This window comes from Antedon bifida, chromosome 1, assembly GCF_963402885.1.
Source record: "Antedon bifida chromosome 1, ecAntBifi1.1, whole genome shotgun sequence".
Classification (NCBI taxonomy): Eukaryota; Metazoa; Echinodermata; class Crinoidea; order Comatulida; family Antedonidae; genus Antedon; species Antedon bifida.
Genome location: NC_136226.1, coordinates 12912170 through 12937571, shown reverse-complemented (window position 1 = coordinate 12937571; position 25402 = coordinate 12912170). Strand labels below are relative to the sequence as shown.

General features: G+C 31.4%; 1 protein-coding gene across 1 annotated transcript; it reads left to right on the top strand.

Annotated features, from left to right (window-relative positions):
- The first annotated feature begins 7973 nt into the window (after positions 1-7973).
- Positions 7974-25051, top strand: LOC144834858 (uncharacterized). The gene is made up of 38 exons (XM_078689826.1): positions 7974-8244; positions 8982-9149; positions 9501-9620; positions 9879-10072; positions 10190-10274; positions 10461-10646; positions 10908-11012; positions 11104-11373; positions 11566-11718; positions 12016-12200; positions 12479-12659; positions 12894-13016; positions 13279-13407; positions 13943-14062; positions 14419-14661; positions 15050-15163; positions 15464-15586; positions 15921-16040; positions 16411-16539; positions 16999-17133; positions 17397-17519; positions 17895-18017; positions 18401-18529; positions 19065-19307; positions 19455-19589; positions 19897-20022; positions 20294-20422; positions 20619-20728; positions 21186-21426; positions 21626-21769; positions 21880-22005; positions 22609-22721; positions 23156-23333; positions 23609-23696; positions 23869-23909; positions 24055-24371; positions 24531-24620; positions 24926-25051. The coding sequence occupies exons 1-38, from the start codon at positions 7974-7976 to the stop codon at positions 25049-25051; spliced, it is 5736 nt and encodes a 1911-aa protein (XP_078545952.1).
- Positions 25052-25402: the final 351 nt, after the last annotated feature.

The following is a 25402-nucleotide window of genomic DNA, read 5'->3' as shown; positions in this document are numbered from 1 at the left end:
AGAAAATCCAACGACAGATACCATATCAACTTCTGTCGCTTCTACATCTACAGGAGCGACAACAGATAGTCAAACAACATTAAAATATCGAACTATAGAAGTTGGCACTTCAAAATTATTAACTACGATTGATATTGCTACAGAAAATCCAACAACAGATACCATATCAACTTCTGTCGCCTCTACATCTACAGGAGCCTCAACAGATAGCCAAACAACATTAAAATATGGAACAACTCCAGTTAGCACTTCAAAAATATTAACTACGATTGATATTACAACAGAAAATCCTACGACAGATACAATATCAACTTCTGTCGCCTCTACATCTACAGGAGCGACAACAGATAGTCAAACAACTTTGACATATGGAACTACTGACGTTGGCACTTCGAAATTATTAACTACGATTGATATTGCTACAGAAAATCCAACGACAGATACCATATCAACCTCTGTAGCCTCTACATCTACAGAAGGGACAACAGATAGTCGAACAACATTGAAATATGGAACAACTCCAGTTGGCACTTCAAAAATATTAACTACGATTGATATTGCTACAGAAAATCCAACGACAGATACCATATCAACTTCTGTCGCCTCTACATCTACAGGAGCGACAACAGATAGTCAAACAACATTAAAATATGGAACAACTCCAGTTGGCACTTCAAAAATATTAACTACGATTGATATTGCTACAGAAAATCCAACAACAGATACCATATCAACTTCTGTCGCCTCTACATCTACAGGAGCGACAACAGATAGTCAAACAACATTGACATATGGAACAACTGAAGTTGGCACTTCGAAATTATTAACTACGATTGATATTGCAACAGAAAATCCAACGACAGATACCATATCAACTTCGGTCGCCTCTACAGATAGTCAAACAACTTTGACATATAGAACTACTGACGTTGGCACTTCGAAATTATTAACTACGATTGATATTGCAACAGAAAATCCAACGACAGATACCATATTAACTTCTGTCGCCTCTACATCTACAGGAGCCACAACAGATAGTCGAACAACGTTAAAATATGGTACAACAGCAGCTGGAACTTCGATATTAACTACAAAAAGACGGCCGACAACACCTGTAACTAATTATAAAACAACAAAATCACTGTCAACAACTGATTTTACAACGGAAAATCCAACGACAGATAGCATATCAACTGATGTGACAACGGAAGCGACAACATCATCATGTATGTACAGATTTTTAGGCATAAAATCGATTATAAGTTCATATATATATATTATCCTTCAAATGTTTTATAAATAATACTTATGGTTCATATGGCTTATGAAAAGTGTTTTTGTATATTAACTGTTGAGTTTATTTAAAATTTATATTTATTTAGATTGTCCCGAAGGTAAGAGGAATTGTGTAGGAACTGATAATTGCATTGACGAAGCTCTCTTCTGTGACCAACAGAGACACTGTGGTGATGGGTACGATGAATCAATTGAAGCTGGTTGTGGTAAGTAACAAACCCCAACGGTAAAATTGTTTTAATCAATCATTACAGTGATAATTGTGTGGCGTAATGATCGAAAGTACTATAATCGTATAAGGTATTTTATTTCTGAGACACCAAGAATTTACATTATCGAATTTTGTCTATGTAGCAACTTTAAGCATTATATATTTTAACTTAGCCTCCTTAATTTCTTTCTTTGTATGGAAATCTGACTGTTAATCACTAAATAATTCAGATCCTGTAGTGTAAATGAAAGCTTTATGTGTGTGTGTGTGTGTGTGTGTCAGGCATTTCTGCCACAGTTTACACTATTACAAATTAAAAACTAAGAATAATTAATTAATCTCTACTTTTAACTTTTCTATGACCAAAATTGTTCCACAGGCGTATCTACATTATAAGAAAGAGCATTCAGATATTTATTCGCTATAATCATTATTAGTTTTCGCGCCGCGCCTTTAGGCAGTTATTAAGAGAACGGAATCACAGTAAACAGTTACGATGTGGTTATTGTTTACTACGGCTGGAACAAATGGGTATTTTGGAAACTGGGATTGTGCATTCTCAAACCCCAAAGCATGTCTGGGAGAAGAGAGTCTATGAGATGGGAAAGGTAGTCTGAATATGTATTTATGCATGTAGTCAAGACCTGTTCAATCGATGTTTTCGTTTGGCTGTCAACGTAGGCATTTATCATTGAATAATGGTTAAATACGTCTTCTATGGTTAATAGTTTTGGCGAATGGTGTGTATAGTTGAAGAATTGTTTGAAATAGTGAGTACCTTTGCCGGGAAATTAGAAATTGTGTTAAGGAATGTTGGTGTATGTGGAATATGCACAGTACTATAGTTTAGTTTAGGATTACATGGACTTTGTTCTGAAATTAAAGTTGATTGTTTGATTTAATTATTGATTGATTAGCTAAATCAACAACAGAATGAAACATGAATCCAATCATAATTCGCATCCTCAAAACAATTATGTTTTATATTATTTTCATACTATATCTTACGTTACACTAAATGTTTACTAGGCCTATTGTCTGTTAAGCAAATAAAATTGATAATAAATCATTATTTAGAATATCAATTTAAAAAAACATATACATATACATCCATAAACATCGAAATGACCAGTTTAAAAGGTATATTATATTTAAAGAACCGTTACAAACAAAAGCTATTTTCAAGTTTTGTATATTATATATTTGATGCTTTCAGTTTGTGAAAAGGACAAGGAATATCAATGTAGTAATGGAAAGTGTATTCCTATTGATTACCTTTGTGACGGATATCCATATGATTGTATTGATAATGAAGACGAAAACCATGAATCATGTAACGGTTAGTGGAATTTGTAGTGAATTTTAGTTAATCCAACTTAAACCATTTAAAACTTTTACTTCTCACCTTTGACATTGGCAGTATGTGCCCTTTAAAGTAACAATTTACAAACTATACTATAATTACAACTTTTTTTAAAAATAATAAATGTATAACATTTTTATGAATTTTCTTTTAATTAGATGTATGCGAGTTCCCACCTAATCTTGATCCAGACTGCTACTTTCAACCTTTTAAGTTTAGTTATAAAGGTGGTAAAAGTGTAACGTACGAATCTTACCCTGGGTATACCCTAGTTGGCAGTGAAACAAACACCTGTAATAAAAGTTCATGGATTAACAGCTCTCCTGAATGCTACAGTAAGTGATTGTGTTTTGAATACCGGTACTTTATAATCATATGAGTAGCTTAAGATGAGTGTTAAAATGTCTGTGGCATTATCTTCTAAGGCACACCTTTCATTATTTTATTTCATGTGACAATAATAAATAATTAATGAAATTATAATACATCTAATACATACACTAGAAACATGTTTAAAAGCATTCAATGAATGCAGATTATTTTAATGTAAAATGCATAAAATCCATCAATTTTATTGTTGAGTGATTATTCTAAAATCATGATGCCGCTATATAACTACCAAATAAATGATAAGGAATTTACAAACACTATATTTTAATTTCACAGAAACCTGCAATAGTTTACCATCACCAGATAACGGAAAGATTGAGGCAACTGGTAGCATTATTCATGGTCAGATAGCTACGTTTACTTGTGATGATGGATATCAGATATTTGGTGACCAACTCGTGATTTGTACAGATGGAAACTACAATGGAAGTTCTCCATTATGTTTAGGTAAAATATGCCTTTGTATTTTATTTAATTATTTAAAATTCCATTCTAAAATTTAAATTTCTGTTGAAATCTGACCTTTTGTATTAATGTTTGGACTGTAAGTAAACTCAATCACTAAACTAAATCAGTACAGGTATTTGGAAATATCCTGCCTGGCAGATAAGCACTGGCAGAACTGGCATTTCTATAGTGTCTTAACAATTGCCTGGTGGCTTCCTCACTTGCCCTCATGGCTACCATCACCAATGATTGAGTAACTTGTCTGTAAATGTTTTACTTCTAAAACATCACTTATATATAATAATTTGTTTTCAAAGATATTAATGAATGTGCTTCAAATCCATGTAAATATGGACGTTGTACTAATTATATTGACTATTTCAACTGCACATGCTCCACGGGCTGGCAAGGAAGCACATGCTCTGATGGTAAGGCAGTCAAAGTTTTTTCCTTTTCTGAGATTCTTTGATAGAAAACACTTTAGTATGTTACCTTGTACTGTAGATTAGAATAGAAAGCATACTCACTAGATAATTCTCAAACAATAACTCAATCTTTCACACAAGTGTGATTAAATCTCGCACTCTTATGCTTACCATACCACTCATTTATGGTATATTTTTTCGCACATTTAAAGTTAAACATAATATTAGTTCAGAATTGCATCAGAGTCATTAAAGTCTATAGACAATTTGAAAGTTTTGAACAATAATGGTGGTGAAGTTAAAGAAATGGCAATATAAGATACACAAAATCATCTTTATTTGTATGACTGTTTTCCCCTCAGTATAATTAATGACAATATTTATAGATATCTTAATAATGTTCTCTCTCCTTGCAATGTTACGTCCGTTAAGTCGATTATTGAATAAAATAAGGTTTTTATTTGAAATTACCCTACTTACAATTTGCCAAATGCGCACAGCAAAGAATCGAGAAAATAACAGTAAATATTGCAAAGGAGTTACTATTAAATTAGCATTTAAATAATTTAAAATTTCAAAATTGTTTAGCCTTAAGGACCCTGTCCCCGTGTTCCGCTCTCGTGTAGTATATAAATGTAAATGTATGGGATGTAATTCCATGTATATTGGTGAAATCAATAGATGGTTATCAATGAGGGACGGGGCTTCTAACATTTTTCAACATTTGCAGGATTCAGAACGGTGTAAGGCCCTCGCTAATGCGGAATGCTTTACCGTTCTGGATTCTGTAGATTACGCCTTTAAACTTAAGGTCAAGGAAGCCCTCCACATCACATGGAGGAGACCTTCCTATGACATAGGCGTCACACGTCATGCTTGCCATGCGATTGTTTGTTGTCCGCTTACTTTGTTTTTTATCATGGTAATTATTGCCTCATTTAAATGAATCTGTGTTATTGGCATATAAGTATTCTAGGGTTGATTTCAGTTCTGATGATGAGAATAGTATTCTCGTAACATGTCACGATATTTTAAGGAAGTTTACCACAATTTTTATTTTAACTATTTAACCTTTTTTATGAACTCCAATTTATTAATTTTACTCCAGATATTGATGAATGCTCAAATGGAGAAAACGACTGCCATAACAATTCATTCTGTAACAATACATTGGGTACCTATGAATGCATTTGTGATGAAGGTTACTATGGTGATGGTGTAAACTGCTATGGTAACTACACTTTGTATATTACTTTAGTGCCTACAGTTAATTACACGTCTGTAATATATTATAATTTGTAGATTCAAAGAATTGATTAGTTGATATACCCCAATATTTAAGCTCTGTCTACACTATCAAACTAGTCTGAAAAAAAAATGTGATGTGCCTGAATATGGTGGTAGTGATATGACATCATCATGTCCATATACAGTATATGGGCACATCACATTTTTTTCACATAAACCTTGATAATGTAGACATAGTGTCACCGAGGCTATGAAACCTTGATTCGATAGCATGTATGTTTTATTGCACCGATTGGTATGTATGGTTTTGTAAAACAAAAACGAAGTACACTAGTAAACAAGAAATATTTCTTACAAAAAACGCTGCTCGACATTTTAAAATTAATCATTTCTTCTTTCTTCAGATATTTTTGATTAATTATTAACAAGATGTCCTTTAATTCCAAAAATACATACAAATCAAAAATAGTTCTTTAATTATGAATCACATGCCCATTTAAAAATGGTCAATTTTGAACTTTAATGTGCTGTGTGTGTGTGTGTGTGACCGTGACCTCAAGGCATGCAACTTAATACACTCTAGAGACAACGTGACTTCAAGTGAGAAAATTCTTTCCAGTCTGTTGATTCGCGTCAACTAATCAAAGGGCGAGAATCCAAAATCGTTCAACCGTGAGCCCTCATAGAATCTCTTTTCCCAGACGTTTTTTGGGTCCAGCAGCTGGGATCTATAAATTATAGTCGAGTTTACAAAGTCGCAAAACTGTCGGCTTTAGGTACTATAACTGCTGCTCGCTTTATATCTGAATGAGTAGTCCTCATGAGACGTAGCTGACTAGAGCAGCAGCATGAAAACCCATTACTGTACAGTAGTTATGCCTTTGTTTGGAAGTAAATTAATATTTCAATTAATTCATGACTCTAAGTTGTTTTAAAATTGAATTGTTTATAAATGCTATTTTTATTGATGTTTGTAATTGTCTCTTAGAATTTGTATTCTTTGAGTGGGATCAAAATACTGATGATAGCTTACGGTTAAACAGTGAACAAACGGAAGGAGCAGAATTAATTTCACCTACATTCAGACCACCATTTGGCTTTCCTTATGGTGGTAAATTTTACCAAGACATATATGTAAGTAAAAGAAACATTATTATTATATATATTACTATTTTTGTCCAAAACCAGACAAGTACTACTTAGTAATGTTGCATGCAAATTCACCAGACTCTTACCCATCAATTTTCTTATAAAGAAATTAAAAGAATATTAATAGATTATGATATATCATACAACTGCTAGATGTACTAAACGTTTTCCAATCTGAGATTACTACCTTATGCACTCCCAAACTCCTCCCACTATCAGGTGTAATGGCTGTTATGGTTGCGTATGTTATAATTTAGCTTTTGCATTGTTTTTTACAATTGAATAATGTAGTTGTTTTTCCAGTCATCCTTCGATAATATTTAGCTAACTAATCAATCAATCAATCTATATTCATTTGTTTATTATTTCAGTTCACTGAAAATGGAGTGATTGTGTTAAAGGAAGAGAACGAGATGAAGTATGGATATCCGAATCCATATTATCAAGGATTCAATAGTGATGACTCTCAAGCAATGATTGTAGCCCCATTCTGGACTGATGTTGATCTATCTGAATCTTATGGTGATGTGTTCTATCAGGTAATTTAGACTAAAATTAGGTCTACTACTACAAATATTTCTACGTAAGTTTTTTTTAATATGGCAAATATTTCATAATTATGAAACAAGACCCTCATATTCTTTATCAAATTAGTTCATTTTATATCAAGTTATTAATGGATCCCTATGCTTATGTTTATCCACTTCATGCCAATACAAAATTACAAACATTGTTTTTTTTATGTATATTGCTGGAGAATAATATTCATACCATATTTTGTGTGTACAGATTTTAACACATATACGTAGATGTTGTAATTCCACTTGTTGTGACAATTGTATTTTTGTTTGTATCACAATTTTATAGGTCCACGACACATATGACTCTGTTATTATGGATGCTAACCAAAGAATTCAAAATAATCAGGATACCAGTAGTTTACAGTTTAATGGAACTTGGATGTTGGTTGTTACTTGGTATCAGGTCCCTCAATATTCTGCTAATTTTACACACGAACAGGTAATATTCATTAGCAATTATACACTAAATACTAATTATTATTTATTTTTATTATTACTGTATGATTTATAATGCTAAAGAACAATATACTTCGATTGTAATAGATTTTAACACAAACATTTTACATCTGATTTTTTTGCATAAATTAAGGAGTAAGCTTATATTCAAAAATTGAATCATACTACTAAGTATTATAAAATCCGTATTATTACGTCCATAAAATGCAAGATTTTTTTATATTAAACATTGTTTTATATTTTAGAGTAACACATTCCAGTCAGCATTAATAACAGATGGAATCTACGGAATCATATTTTTTAATTTTGAAGAAACTCGAATGCAATGGGATACTTTAATTATTCCCAACAAAAACGTAATCATTGGATACAAACGGGACGATGAGTATAAAAATGAACAATACACAATGGACGATCGATATAAACCGGATTTTGAAAATGGGAACACTGGTTTGAAAGGAAGATGGATTTTTCGTAGTGAAAGGAACTCAAAAGCAACTGTGAACCCCAAGATGGAGTGCCAGTCATGGTATTCAAAGCAGCCTGACCCTGTACATTGGACTAGTAAACTGGGTTCATGCCCTTGTGGATATGATCAGGGAAAACAAGATGTTAAATTTTCCCCATTTAACAATACTGTGTCATGGAATGGTCAGGAAATAACTGGGAATTACTCTGGTAAGTTACACTGTTTAATGTATTGTATTTTCTTTCTTTATTTCCATTCACATAATCATAAACATACACAAATAATATCATAGTTCAAAGACAAAAAAAAGAATGGAAAGGGGGAATCTTTGAAGAATAGCTGTTACAAAACAATATATATATATACCATGGAAGCCCCAGTGGTCTAATCGTTACAACATCTGCATATCAAGCAGAAGGTTCCAGGTTCGAATCTCGGTTGGGCCGACTTTTTCTCATTCTCACAGATTTCCTCATCTGTATCGTTTCAAATTAATTAATTAAATTTCAGTACATCACCGGGCGGGTTAGAATTAATGTTCCGTGCGTGATGTGTTTATATATATATATAAATAGAAATATGACAAAAAGGCACATTGGGCATAGGCAAATAATTTAATTTTAAGAAAATGCAAACAATCTTATATTGTTTCTGAGAAAAGATAGTTTTCACAGAGAGTAACATTTATTTTTTGAGATGTACAGTATTATTTAACTAAAAATTATTTGATAAACAGTACACTAATTTAACACACTTACAGCATATATTTTAATATCCAAATTTGTAGATTTTTATTTATACAACTATGGTAAAACGGGAGGGAAACTGATTTTAATGAGTGAAGCTTTACACCAATGAGTGTTCCTTTCTGCAATAATATTGATAATAATAATAGTAATAATAATAATAATATCCATCACTGCTTTAATGTTTTATTTTTATTTAGACAAATTCATCTGTATCCGCACCACTTTGGAAAATATTTATGGAGCTGGATTGCAGTGCTGTTATCGGGAGGATCTGTCATTGATAGAAGGATTTTATGATGTTCAAATAAGCAGTTTTATGTTACAACACCAACCAAGTGACAGTGAAGGATATGCAACGTATCTGAGTATGTAATATATTATAAAAATAATATAAATGTCAGTGATAGTGGTTTATTTTCCATATCATTTGTGTTGTGAATTGTGTAATGGGTCCTCTAAGACTTTTACTGTTCCACTACAAATGAGAAATAAATATTTGTAATCATAAAAATGATATTGTTTGTGAAATGGTAAACATTGGTAACATTTATATAGCTGCTTGGGCTTAAAATACCCTACATCCTTAATTGGTAGAATGTCAGAATATCACCAGAAGGATCTTGATCCCAGGTAACTTTATTATCTTTCAACATTCCATCGTTATTATTCCTACTGTCTATTTTCATATTTTTGTCTGATGATCTGTACTTTGACAGATGAAGATGTTATTCCACGTTATTACTGCTGCGATGCATCTATGGATCAGAGCTTTTGTGACATGTACATTGAAAAACGTCCAATAGGAAAATGCGATGGGTACATCCCCCCAAAAACTGGTATGTCTTAATTTATACTGTAAAGTAGGCCTTTAATCATTCTGTGAGATAAGACATTGGGGATTCTGATGATAAGTGAAAGTATAGTTGTAGTAATACAATGATAATAATACAATTAATAAAGAATGATGATAGCCAGGTTTAGCCAGTGAACGTTGTAATGGGTGTGTAATGTCTACATTTCTATTTAAATAATTGCAGCCTTTTATTTAGCCAATTTTAAATAATTTTAATCAAAATATACTGGCGCTTTTTTAGGATGGATGTTCGGTGACCCTCATCTTCAGACGCTGGATGGACTAGATTTCACTTTCAATGGATTAGGAGAATATACTCTTGTTGATATTATGGATGGATTTATTGTTCTCCAGGGAAGAACTGCAAAATTTAAAGATGATGTTAATGCAACCATTTTTACAGCATTTGTAGTCGAACACTCAGGATCCACAAAGGTATTGCACCTTTGTTTGTATAAAATATATTTTAGACTGGGTGGCAGAATAAAGTAATAGTTATAATCTTTCACTACTCTGAATATTTTAAATGAATCTTTTTTTTTTATTTTACAGTTTCAGATATCTTTTATAAACAACATCACATATCAGATTCGATTAAATGACACTCACATTATCAACAACGCAGGCCTCAATGTTGGTATGTATTACTTATTTGTATAAAGGATTTTAGAAAATATACTGTATGTAATTCTGTATATACTTGTATAACATACACAATGATTAAATAAGCACTCGCCCTTCCATGTCACTGGCTAGCATGATATATATAATTATACTGTTCAGGTTAACTTTATCTAATATCATTCTTTTCCTCCTGTTTTAGGTGTTTACGTTCCACCGGAAGATCCTGGTTTTTCTGTCAGACTAGTGTCACCAAGTAATAGTAGTGACACCATTGTTGCACTTTGGTCATCTAGTTTTGCCATATCGGTAACACCATCTCTAAACATGTTTAACATATTAGTTTCTGTTCCGGAATCTTTTAAAAATAAAACAAAAGGATTGTTGGGTTTGTATGCTTTCTTTTATTATTTTATGTTAAAACAATACTCTATAATAGAAAAATCAACAATATTAACAAAAAAAAGTAAACAATCTTAAATTATATATATAATATATAATAATATTTGTTGTTTGTTTTATTCATCTTTTTAATCTAGTACTTTCTCTACTTTGTTTCTGCTTTTATCGTTATTCTTTATGTTCCCTGCTGATTATCTGTAAGTTTCTTATTAATCAATGTTTTTATTCATGACATCTTTTCTTACAGGAATTTATAATGACAACAAAAATGATGACCTAACAACTCCAAATGGAACTACTTATAGTATAGTAGATAGCAATGATGATGAATTATTCTATTTCGGCGAGACATGTAAGGCATTTTGTATTAGTTGAAAACTTGGCCGATTGCAGTTTGATATCTTTTACTGCATATTTTGTGATATACTCTTTCTTTTTTTTAGGGAGATCATCACCAAATTCTTCCTTATTCTACTATAACCCAAATGAAAGCTGGAACCATTTTAATGACATACATTTTGTTCCTGTGTTCTTTGATGAAATAAACAGTAGCAATTCTACTGTAAATATGTTTAGCAATACGAATGCAGCACAAGATATATGCGGAACTGATTTAAGCTGCCAATATGATGTTCTAGTAACAGGAGATGAGAACCTAGCAAAGAACACGAAAGAAACAAATAGTAACAACAAAGATGCTGCAGAAAAACTGGGTAAGCTGGTTGCTATACACGTATTTTTATTAAACATTTATTTAACATAGTCCAATTAAAAAACAATGAGATTTTAGAACACCTTTTGTGCAATGTAAGTGTTATCCATGTAACATAAAGAACAAAGAGTTTATTTATATTAAGTATAATATTAAACAATATATTTCTTAATCATCATTCTCTTTCTTACAGAAAACTTTCCACCAAAATTTACAGATGTACCACAACAACTAAATGTAACCGTTAACCAAACAATAGACATGACAATTGTTGCTGAAGATCCAGAGAATGGCAACTTAACCTATTCTCTTGAATCCGGGTCTGAAGCAAGTATTGACCGCCAATGTAAGTATTAAACACAAAGATGTTGTATTTTGATATGTTAATTAATTATTTGTATAGTAAAAGGTGAAAGTGAGTCCCATAGTGGAAGAGCTTTTAGTAACCCATTGTACAACCATTTCATTATGTCGTATGGGGTTATTCTTTTCCATGCCACCTTACTGCTGAGTGGATGAGAGTTGTTCTCAAGTTATAAGTGTATTATTTATTTCATCAGGTAATTAATATGAATTTTTTTGCCAAACAAATATTACATTTTATTTCTAAAATAAAATGATTAGTTATTGTAATTTTTCTTAGCTGGCCAATTTATGTGGACACCTGTTGATACACCAGATGTACAGATTACATTCATTGCTAGTGATGACCGTTCAGCAACTGTTGGTTTTCAAGCTAATGTCTTCTTGTGCAAATGTGACAATGGTGGTACATGTTTATTTGACAAACCCAGGCCTGACTCGAATGTTGCCTTGAATAAATTTGCGGTAAGCTTGTTATTGTGTCTACTTTAATTTTATATTCTACATTCTACGGTCAATTTTTATTGTATCTTTATTTATTTGTTTGTTTTTGTTTAGTTATTGTGCTATTTGACTGCACCACAGTTTGTATTATGCAACCGTTCCAACCCTAACACATACATCTCTTTCTTGACTTAGCTTTATTACAACCAACAATTTTTAGATCTCACTTTTCCCTAATTAGACATTTTTTTGCAGTGGACCTGTTTTAATATATATATATATATATATATATTTCACAGCTTGTTGAATGCGAATGCCCACCGGGATATACTGGTTCTAATTGTAGCAAGGACTATGATGCATGTGAAGATGAATATTGTTATACAGGTGTTACCTGTATAGATAACCCTCCACCATCTGTAACTGCTAGTTGTTCATCATGTCCAACTGGTCTTGAAGGAGATGGAATCAAATGTTATGGTATGTTCAGTAAATTTTTTTTTTGAATAATACTGTTTTTTTGTCCGTACTATTTACGATTCTGTGCTTACAGAACTAAATCAGTGCTTTATTATTAGGGTCTTTGTCTGGTGCAGAAGACTTCTGACTAAATGACTAACTGATATATAAAGTTGAAGAATCTGAACAGGTTTGCATGTTTGCATGATTCGGATTCATTTGTCTGTTGATTATAACAATACATCTTTTTTCTAGACATGGATGAGTGTCAGACTACCCAACACGACTGCGAACAAAATTGTACAAACAATTCACCTGGTTTTGAATGTCACTGTTATGATGGATATAGACTTCAGCAAGTCAGTGGCACATGTGTCGGTATGTCAGTTGGGAGTTGAAACGACCCTTGAAACCTAAAATTGTAATCCCCACCTTCCTTCCCCTACACTGTCTGTGTCTGGTATGAGACATAGGTTTAAATCCATTTGTAAGTTCACACAAACCAGTTCAGTTTAAGTAGGTTTGAATAAAATGTTATTTACAGATTTGAAAATAAAGCAGAATTATTACTTTTATTATTATATCACTTTTCATTATATTTCTATTTTAATTTAATTCTATCTATTTAAAACTTTTCTAGATATAAATGAATGTTTAGATGCGAGTGACGATATTTGTGTAGATGCAAATGCAGAGTGTATTAATACACAAGGATCATACCATTGTACCTGTAATGATGGCTATGAGGGAGATGGAAGTGTATGTAGTGGTAAGATTGAATGTTGTTATACTTCCACTATGCAATTTAATCTTCAGACGTAGTAGCCACTTCTGTAAACAATTATAAACTATTATAAGTTAATCATATTGTGCTGATATGAGTATTGAAGGCAAAACCTTTATTTGAATAGAGTCAATCCCAGATACAGAGCAGAAACTAAATTAGTTTATCAGTTGAAAGTGTTGCAGTGGGTTGTTTTTAGTAAAAATTTTGCATAATAATAGAACAATATTAAATTAACGAAGTTGCGAAGTTTCATTGAAATAAAACAATTAGAATACCATTTTGATAAGGCATAGACGTAAACTTAAACGCCTTGTTTATTTTTGTTTGTATTTGTCATTAAAGCATTTTTCTCATAACACTGATTGTAACAGCCAAAACATTAGACTTAGATATCTCTCGAAGTGTAGACAAGACATGGTATAAAGATATTTTTTCAGCATTTTAAATCTTGGATTATGTAGTTTTAGTATTTTGTGTAAATTAATGTTTATCTATTATTGGTTTTTTCTTTGACTAGATATTGATGAATGTAGTAGCATATCCTGTCATGAGAAAGGTTATTGTAAAAACAGTATTGGATCTTATTCGTGTGAATGTCGACCAGGATACTTTAAAGTAGATGAAGAGACATGTACAGGTAAGGCATTTGGAAAGACTTTGTTTTTAAAACTGCATATAACCTTTGTTAATGCTACATTAAAAAAATGATTTAAAATGTATTCATGTGGGTCAGGCATGGATATCAGTCATACAAAAGTCAAATCTATTTTTAGAAAGGGCAACAAGTTATCGGTATCATCACTGCGCTTGGGTTTGCGATGGTCGATGACCAACTTAGGTCAGGTCAATCAATGTGTCGTCGATTGTCATTGCAAATCGAAAGGGGATCAGTCCTCTTTAGCAGAGTGCAGTGCAGAGTCTGTAAACATATGATGGAACACATGTACTAAAAAATACCATAACACTAAACTAAAATATTCTTATTACTTTCAGATATCAATGAATGTAATAATGCCACTAAGGTATGCGACACAAACGCGTACTGTACCAACACTGAAGGCTCATATACTTGCACATGCAAACCTGGTTATACGCAGAACGAAAATATTTGTAGTGATATTAATGAATGCGACTTGACACATGATTGCCACAAAAATGCCAATTGTTCTAACACCCCTGGTGGATTTACATGCACCTGTAAGGAGGGATATGAAGGAGATGGAAAGATTTGCAATAGTAAGTTATACTTTAGAAATTACTTGACCTGTCAATGATGCCAAAAAGTGAAGCTAATCTGACAACAGACACTATGTATGTCAAATGGATTTTGTGTTTTACAAACAAAATGATACTAATTCATATTTAAATAATTTCGCCTTAAATAATAGTCCAGTCAAAAATCACCCTCACCCTGGCATAAGCTTGTACCCTACTAAAATTCACAAAAGTTAGTTATTGCCTATTTTTTTTTTTTTTATCGCAAGTGGCAACAAATATTTTTCTAATTTATTTAATTGTTTTATTCATGGAAAATAATGTTTTTATATCTTCGAACACATTACAAACTATTTTGTTGTTTTGTCGGTTATTTCTAATCAATATGAATATTTTTCTACACATTAAGAAATTAGCATTTGCAAAACAAATGAATGTCCAACTAACTCTACATGTTATGAAGACCCTGGTGATTGTATATGTAATGATGGCTTCTATGAATATCAAGAGGGCCGGTGTATTGGTATGTATAGTATTGAAAATTGAATAATTGTTTAGGGTTGTAGCCAGAACGAGGCGCCTCGTACGGTTTTTAAACCTCTCGCTGCAGCCTTAGTTGTCTTTAATATTTAATAAATTAATCTTCTCTACTCGGAACAGTTGACCTGACAGAGAACAAAAAAATGTTCATTTGTGTGCCGCATTCCTACAAAAACAAAAAACACTTAACTACACATCTTTACTACTATCAGTGCAATGAATAATGTATATTTTGAATTGATTGTTTTCTGCTCAATTAAAGTACAATATTATATAATTTTAGATTATGATGAATGTTTGGGAAATTCTACACTCTGTGGATCTGTTGCAACTTGTCACAATGTCCCTGGGTCATTTGAATGTGTTTGCAATGCGGGATACATGAGGGACGCCGATCAATGTATAGGTCAGTAACATTTCTTATTGCTTTCATGTACACATTTTTTTTTCCTTAGTGTTTTTTTTTGTGATTTATTTTATTATTAATTACCTGAGAATTATCCGAGTTTTGCTCCTAATGAAATGTATTCCCTGAGTTTAGATCAATAACAAATTGATTATTGAATATGAGTATATTTTTCATTTATTCAATATTATTAATATCAACATATTTTATTTTTAACTAAACTAAACTATGGTAAAGATAGGGTTAACATAAATTCAAGTTTTCAGAGAGTCACATTGGAAGTATCGTAACAGAGTTTTTTTTTACTTCAAATTCTTTTTACTATAATTTGCAGACATTGATGAGTGCTATCTTGATATTAGTAATTGTTCTCAGAAATGTGAGAATCAGATCCCTGGTTATACCTGTTCATGCTCAGATGGTTTTGAACTTCAACCTGACAATACTTGCAATGGTATGTATTTAGTTGTATAAATAAGATTAATAACTAACCTGTTGCATTGGATGATTTGTCCTGGTTATGATGCTAGGACTATGAGTTGTATTTTCACTTCCTGTGGTCGTTATGATAGAATTGAGCGTTCTTACTCAGGCACTGAACTTTTTTTCTGGTAAGAATAATTATTTTCCTGGTTTGTTACCAAAACAAGTTCAGTAAAATTAGGTCAAACTCATGTATTTCTAGATGCAAATTGAATCAGCATGCCTTTAGACTTTGCAGGAGAAACAGGCCGATATACTCTACAAATGTTAAAGAATACTAACTGAATACCTAATAATTATCTAATTGCTGAATAGTAAAAAAAAATTGTTTTATTGTTTAGTTCCAGAGAAAAATGAAACCTGTGATAAAGAATGTGGTTCTGAAGGAATATGTTATTTTTTGAATGACACAGAAGCATGCTACTGCAACAAAGGCTTCATGATTGACCCATCAAATGAAACATGTATAGGTAAATTGTTACATTTATCTTTCCTTTTTTTTCTCTATTACATGTCAATCAAATTCAGGCATAGTTATGTTTTGCATAACCCATTGTCTCTCTGTTGTCACTTATTAAAACATTTACTAATAGTTATCTGTTTACACTAAATTAAACATACTGTTCAAGGAATTCTCCAGTTGTCCAAATGATGCTATCCATTTGCCAATCAACTAGAACAGTTTGGTTTTCATTAAATCAATATTTTGCATTGCAGTTTCGTTTTTATTGTGTATAACATAGTTTACTACCAATATAATCACATTAACCAAGCCAGACGCACAAAATAAAAAGTTTAATAAATATAATAAATCTGACTGACTGGCCCTGTTTTAAACATATTTGTAAAGCCTTATTAGGCATATGAAAGCAAAAACTATATTAGTATAAAATAATATACATGACAAATCTTGACATGAATGTTTTCAGATATTGATGAATGTGAACCAAATGATCATGCTAATCATACATGTGATATGACATGTATAAATGAAGAAGGTGGATATGCTTGTAGTTGTTATCCAGGATATCGTCTTGACACAACAAATAGAAGAACATGCAGTGGTAAGTCTTTATAAAATATTTACAGATGTTGTTGTTTTCACAACTAAGTTCTCTAAATTATACTTAGAGAACATGCATATGCCTATAATATGCCTAAAATAACTTTACAATAAAAAAAATAAAAATTGATATTATGGGCCGAAATATCAACATGCGCCCTCTATAGCAATATTTTGCCAAATACTTCACTCAGTGCTTTCAATTTTTTGTTAATTAGTTCTTTGCACACATTTTATATATCATTTAATTATACTTTATTGTAGAAATTGATGAATGTCTTGATGGTACAAACAACTGTTCAAGTAATTCAGTTTGTACAAATACTGATGGTGGATTCAATTGCACTTGTTTAGCTGGTTTCACTGGTGATGGTTATGGCTGCTTAGGTAAGCTCATCAAACCAGACAATATATTATGAAATATCCTATCCTATGTGGAACCTATATTTCGCCATTTTAAAATGTCAATCGTGAAACATAATACTGTATTATTAGGTATAAGATGATGTCTTTATATTTTTGATTCAGATGAATTTCTCAATGACAGTGTTTTAAAAAACGTTGTGTACATTTATTATACATTATTTACACTAAGGTGCTAGTGAGGCATGATTGCATACATGTACCAAGCTGTTAAAAACAGATGGGGTAGTATCACAGTTGCTTACAAACCTGCTTTCACATAATATTCCCCAAATGAAAAGAAATATTTTATATAGGCCCTATAAGAATATTATATTTTGATATCATTTTTTTTCTCAGATATCAATGAATGTGACAAATCACAGTGCCATAATGTTAATGACAGCACATGTGTTAATACAAATGGGTCCTACGAGTGTGAATGTAATGCTGGATTTATACAGAATGGCAATGAATGCGCAGGTACTACCAATTCACTATGTCTACAACACTGACCAAAAATAGATCAATTTATGTACAGACAATGATATTTATTCAGTACTGATTATTTTAATTATGCAAAAAATCTTGTAACTTAAGAATAGAAATGATAATAAAGAGATGATAATAATGATAGTGGCAATGATGTTGAAAATTATAGATCGTATGCAGATTTTGGCTGGACATTGATTATCAAATATAGATGATAATTCACTTGTATAAAACAGCATTAACTACACTTATATAATGCTTAATGCACAAAGCTGCTTCACATTATTACCCCAGTAATTCTTTGGATGAAACATGTATGGAAACCTACTCCCATAATGCAACTAGACCTTTACATTTCATCTTACCATATATAGATATGGATGAGTGTAATTCAGTGGACATATGTGGTGATTACAGTGTTTGTGAAAACATACCAGGAAATTATACATGCAACTGTGAACCTGGATATGAAAAAATAGACGCTGAAGGAAAAAATTGTAAAGGTAATAATTAACACTGCAATCCAAAAATGCAAAAGTAAAATTACAAGCATCTCTTATTCTACCTATCCTTTTAAATGACATGCAGTGCAGTTAACCAAACATTTACTTAGCATGCAATGAACTGCACCTAGCTGCAACAATATTGTACAATTATTTAATATACACTCCTGGTTTACTATCCAATACAACACCAGAAGGACCCCATTTAATCTAATGACTTGTCGAATGTATTTGTGTGTAAAACACCAGGGGATTTCTATCTGTCTATGTATGTTAATTTGAATTTTTTTGCTCTATTCTATGCTACAGTATAATGATTTGATACAAACTACTATTTTTCCTAGATTTGTATTTATACATACATAAACCATTTATATTGTGCCATATCAAAAATTCAAGGTGCATTACAGATAACTAAAACTAACTGTTAATGTTAAGCAATGTTATGAAAAAATGTAATTTATGCTTTTGTAATTAGTTAGTTTAACTTTATTTTGTATTGCTTGTAAATATTTGTTATAATTGATAATTACAGACATTGACGAGTGTAATCAACTACCTTGCAACTCAAATGCCAGTTGTGAAAATACAGCAGGTTCATTTGTTTGTGTCTGCAATGAGGGTTTTTATGGTAATGGATCATATTGTGAAAACTATGATGAGTGTTCTCGTTCCCCTGGACCATGTGGTGAACATGCCGATTGTATTGATACAGTTGGTTCTTATTTATGTAACTGTATTACAGGATATCATAAAAATGTAAATGACATTTGTATCGGTGAGTAAAGTCCTTTTCCTAAAAGACTTGTAGCAAAGTACCACCAGATATATGGCCATGGAGTGTCTTGAACCTGTGCAGATAAATTTGATTAGTAAATAATATTGTAATTTAGTACCTCATTTTTTTATATTTTTTGACGATCAGACACAAATGAATGTGAACAAGAATCGTCATGTCCTGAAAACTCTCATTGTCACAACACTATTGGAAGTTTCTCTTGTACATGTAAAGATGGTTATGATGGCTATGATGCAAATAATGCAACAAGCAAGTGTGAAAGTAAGTTTATATAAGGTGTTAACAAGTGAATGCCTTGTCTATCTTTTCTACATCATTGAATTTTAAGTGTATGTTTGTTATGATACTTTTATAATTGTCAGATTTATATAAATCAGTGGTTTCTTGTATTTGAAAGAAGGAGGGGTGGGTTGTACTCTAAACTAAATTTAAGATTGCACCTAATTCTACCCATTCATGTTTGAATATTAATGTGTATTGTCTGTTATATTTTAACCAATTTAAATTAAATTGAAAACACATTTGTATGTAACACACAATGTGTTTTCTTGTCAATTAATAATCTTAGATATTAATGAGTGTGCAATTGAAGATCTGAATGACTGTGATGATTATGCCAATTGCAAAGACATCGATGGTTCATATACATGTGGTTGTAAAGATGGATTTATTGGCAACGGCACATATTGTGTTGGTAAGTTTATTTACCATTAATGTCTAATATTTTAATATATGTTTTTAATTATAATAATTCTATGCACATTATATAGTTTTTTTGTTAATTGTTACATTCCATATATGATGTATGAATCCCATAACCTGATTTCTGAGCTAGAGACCTAGTTGTTAGATTACAATGAATACATTTATTCATTACAATATTATTATTGTTGTCTTTAGGGCACAAAGAATTTTAGAACTGAGCATTAGAATATGATTACTAATACTGGAATTTTAATTTACAGATGTTGATGAATGTAAAAACAACCATTGTAATGCTACCATTTTTGAAAAGTGTGACAATATAATTGGTAGTTATATGTGTATTTGCCAAACTGGTTATTATCGTGATAATGCCAGTTTACCATGTACAGGTTTGTATACATTTGTATAATATCTATAATATGAAATTAATTTCTTGCTATATATTATAGTACTCTACTGTTTACTGTATTTACTTTACCTTATCGTAATTTTCATTTTATACTGCTCACAATACAACATTGTGTCATGATAAAGTAATTGTTATTTTAATTATTTATATTTATTATTTTAATTGTGTTGTTTTAGGTGTGGTTACCCAAGAATTAAGTGTTAATTTTACTGATGTGAAAGGTAACAGAGTTGGATCTGTAAACATCGATAATGAGGATACACTTAAGTCAGGCCTAGCAAAGGATGTGAGTATAACAGATAATATTTAATACTGGTAGTCAGAGTTTTATGAAGCTATTGTTTTTTAAGGGCCATTCAAGTGCGTTTGTGTAAGTGATTGAGAGGGTGGCAGGGTGTAATGGATGGAAAATGGCCAGGGTTTAGGGTGTGGAGGGTTGGGGGGGGGGGGGGGGGGGTTGATAAGCAATACCCTCCTGTGTTGATCCACCATTGTAATTCAAAGATGATAAATGGAAAAATTCCCTAACCAATAATTCTTTAGAATAATATAAGCAGTTATCTAAAAAGCTACAGTATCCCTTTCGTTATGCTAACTTTACTTTAATACGCTCCTGTATTGATCCACAATGGTAGTTTAAAAAGCACATAGGATTCTAAACCAATTTTTGCATTTCTAGTAATTCAAATTTTACATCTTTTTTTTAGATTTGTTTTCCAATAATTTATCTATCTTTAAAATAGGTTCTTGACCTGTACAAAAATAGTACAGAAAGCAATCAGTATTTGGACACACAAGTTTTGTCATATGTCCTGTACAATTCAGTAGTGAATGTCACCTTCCGCATTGATTTAATATCGGAAACTCATCTCACACTCAACGAGACAAGGCTATTGTTTTTTAATTGGCTGACTGGTAGAAATTACGATATACTACCTCCAAATAGCCATGTGGTTCGCAGTAGCTTAATCGTTGAGGAACCAGGTTTGTCATTTCATATATAATATTTTGATTAAGACGCCTAAAAGGCTAAAACAATAACTCATTAGGGCTGTTATTAGGTTTGTTTTTTGCAATAATTTAATTCTAATGAAAGATCCACTTTTGTAGTGCATTATAGTGCAATCTTTATAACCAATGAAATACACTCCATCAAAACTTTTGTATTATATTTGTTTTTTAGTTATAAATCCATGCAATGAAGATACAGATGATTGTTTGGAAAGGAACTATCTTAATTGTGTATTTGAAGGGCATGATAATTATTCATGTGCTGATTGCAAAAAAGGATACTCGGATGTTGGTAACAATAATAACATTTGTGAGGGTAAGATGTGCTTTGTATGATATAGTTGATTTGTCATTGAACACTAGTAATATGTTTTACAGTATAGTGTACAAATAATATTTTTTTATTTTTCTTTTTCAATGTAATAGATGAAGATGAGTGTAATGCTGAAAACTACTGTAATCTTGAAGAAAGTGTTTGTGTAAATGAAGATGGGAGCTATTATTGCTCTTGTAGTGTTGGATATGTTTATCAATCTAGATACAATTGTACAGGTATGTTCAAGAATCCATACTTTGATGCAGCACTAAAGCTCTGTCTACACAAACTATTCTGAACATACCGCCCAATTCCCAGTGCTGTATTTCCACATACTATCCATTTCCAACGTATCATATGAATATTTGGTAATACAGCATCTCATTTACATTACATTTGGTTCCTGTATTATTTTAGGTTACTACTAGATACTTGTGAAACACTTGTGATGTTGTAATACCAAATATTCCTATGATACTTCGGGAATAGATACAGTACCGAGAATTGGCCAAAAGTACTGATCCTGAGTTTTAAAGCTATAAAATCTCAAATTAAGGGATTAAAATTTTAAACACTACAATTCATTCTATGGTACTGTCTGTTGTTATCACAATGGAATAAACTATTATTAGATTAGACAATTTAGTACAGTAGTTATACAGTTATTATTTATATTGTGAACATTTTGAAAAATATATGTTAAAATGATGCTGACACCCTAAATTGCTGTCATGCTGATCTTTTCATTCATGCATAATGACGTGACGCAGATGTACTAATATGCCTAAAATGCTAGTTGTTTTCTTCTGTTAATTATTTATATAATTTTGATATTATAGAGGTAAAGACTTTCAGAACAGAATCTACTTTGAAGGATGCAGTCTGGAAAGATTCCCTAAGCAATAATTCTACAGACGAATATATAGAGTTATCCAAAAATCTATCCATTTCGGTATGTTACAGTAACTTTATTTTTTATTCAAATTAGTTTAATTTGTAAAACTATAGAATAGTTCAAACAGCCTCAATAATGCACTTATTTTGAACCCACAAATACATTTGTGATTGTATTGAAAATTGCTTCATTTGCTAAAAACCATGATATAAAGAAATAATTTATTGTGATGTTTTAATAAAATATCGTTTTTATTTAAACTTCAATTACAAATTTATATTGAATAAAAATCGCATAGTTGACTAAAATCATTTTTTTTTTTATACTGTATCTATTTTGCCTATATACTATATGCTACTACAAAAGTTCTGACATAATGATTGTTCTGTAATTAGTATTGCAAAAATGTACCCCAAATTTGCATAATTATTTTTTTACATGATACTTAATAAAGTAACAATTTACTAATAAATTATACTTGTTATTCACAGATTAACAATACATTCAAAAATGAAACTACATATGAAGGTAATGAGGTCTTGGGTTTTAAGGAGGGTAGTGTGATTGGTATCTATATAGTATACTTTGATGTAAGTTCATCAATAGATGAAGATGATGTAATCTCGTATCTGAACAAGAGTGAATATTTGATTAGCAATACAGCTACAGGTGAGTTCACACTATTGTTAATTTAAATATTGTATTTATTCATTTGCAATAGACTGAACAACAGAAAAAAAACATGATAAAAGATAAAACATAGATGTTAAAGCTGTAAATAAAATTGAAAAACACCAAAATAATTAACAGCTCTCTGATTATTATTTATTTTGACAACAATGGAATTGATATAAGTATGAATTCTTCTGTTTGACCAAAATTTTTTTTATTAGTATTTATTTTTAGCATTTTTACTCTTAATGCTTTTAATATTTTTATTTCAGAATTAAATGTTACTGATCCTTGCACTGGTTTTGACTGTGAAAATGAAGGAAGTTGTGCTGCTGATGATGGTTTTGTAAAGATTTGCCAGTAAATACTATGTTTCTTATTAACAGTGCGGTAAAAAATAATGTTATCATAAAGGTCATCCCTACAGTAGGTTGATCAGTTTCTACACAAGTTTTGTTAAACATAATTTTTTAAATGTTTACACTAGAAAATCAAAATACTAACTTTTCATTGTAATATTGTTTGTTTATAGTTGCATAGATGGATTCAGTGGAACATATTGTGAAGGTAACTGTTTTATTATCATTCATATGTCAGCCTTATATTACTAATAGCGAATTAAATCACTGTCCAAATATGTGGAAATCCATTCACAAGAATGCTTGTTTACTTTAATATTCATATCCAGACTCAGAAATACATTATGTTTTTTACATAGATAAAGATGAAGAAGAAGAAGAACCACTAGGCATATTTGTTGCCTTTATTGTGCTGGCTGCCCTTCTAGCTGCAATCTTAGCTGCTCTTGTTATCTATTACCTCATTGTTCGTAAAAGAGAATACACTAGAAAACGAAAATCATCATCATCATCATACGATAACCATTTTGCTGATGATGCCTCATCAACTGCTGACTGGGAGTATAGGAGTACTAGTGGTAGTGATAATATTCATATTGTGGGTGCAATAGATCATGAACGAATGCAACATTTAGCTGAGGTTGTCGGGAAAATGAGAAAATCTGAACATTTAAATGTAAGTAACATTTGTAAACATTACTATCAGTCAGAAAAAAACAGTAATGGAGTGTCACGTGATATTAAGTTAATTTTATGACAGTATACTTAAGTGACAACGACACACTTACAAAAATTCTGATGCAATATTTTTTCTTCTGAAAACTGTAATATGCAGGAGCATGTACGTGCCAGGTCTTTAATTGAATATTCAGGTACTACCAAAATGCCAATTACTGATTTTTCTCGAAGAACAACAATTCCTGAGGTATTTTTTTTGTTTTATATTTGTAGTTGAAAAGATTATTTTACTTTTCTAGTGATTTTTTTAAAACAATTTTTAAAGACTTTCACTTTATACTTCCACAGACAACAGACAATAACATTTCAAATCTTGTAATTTCCTTTGGGACTAGGGTAGTCAAATAAAGCATTGTACTTTGTTTATTTAATAGCGAACAGATTTCATGGAGACTCTGAATCTCTTTTGTATTGGTATTCAATTGTAATTTCCTTTGGGACCATCATATCATTAATCATTGTGTACTTTTTATTATATATATTATTTTATAGCAAACTGTTCGTACAGAAGACCCTGAAGCTTATAGCCGTGCGTTACGATCAGTGAAGATACCACGTGCAATGAGTGTCACCGTCTTGCTATTGGTGACCTATATAACAATATTGTTGCTTGCCTAAAACGTGCATCTAGTGAATGTTTGAAGCCCACTAGGTCTAAGTCATATAATATTGTGCCGGGCTGGAATGATTATGTTTCTGATCTGCATTCTGTTGCTCGTGAAGCCTTCTTATTATGGAGAACTAACGGCAAACCCAGGAATGGGCCCTTGTTTCATTCTATGAAAATATCTCGTTCTCGTTTTAAGTTGGCATTACGCACGTGTAAACAGAATGATCAACAACTGAGAGCTGATTAGCTCAGTCTTACAGTAATAGGGACTACCAAGGTTTTTGGGAAGGTGTTAAGCATATGAATGATACTAGAGCTAATACCTCTGAAGTTATTGATAATGTTAGTGGTGAATACAA

What these genes read in the sequence shown, in the direction of transcription:
- LOC144834858 (XM_078689826.1), top strand. Translation starts at nt 7,974, where the DNA reads ATGGACGATCGATATAAACCGGATTTTGAAAATGGGAACACTGGTTTG. An exon ending in AATAACTGGGAATTACTCTG is followed by an intron (nt 8,245 to 8,981) that starts GTAAGTTACACT and finishes ATTTTTATTTAG; the next exon opens with ACAAATTCATCTGTATCCGC. An exon ending in CCAAAAATCTATCCATTTCG is followed by an intron (nt 22,722 to 23,155) that starts GTATGTTACAGT and finishes TGTTATTCACAG; the next exon opens with ATTAACAATACATTCAAAAA.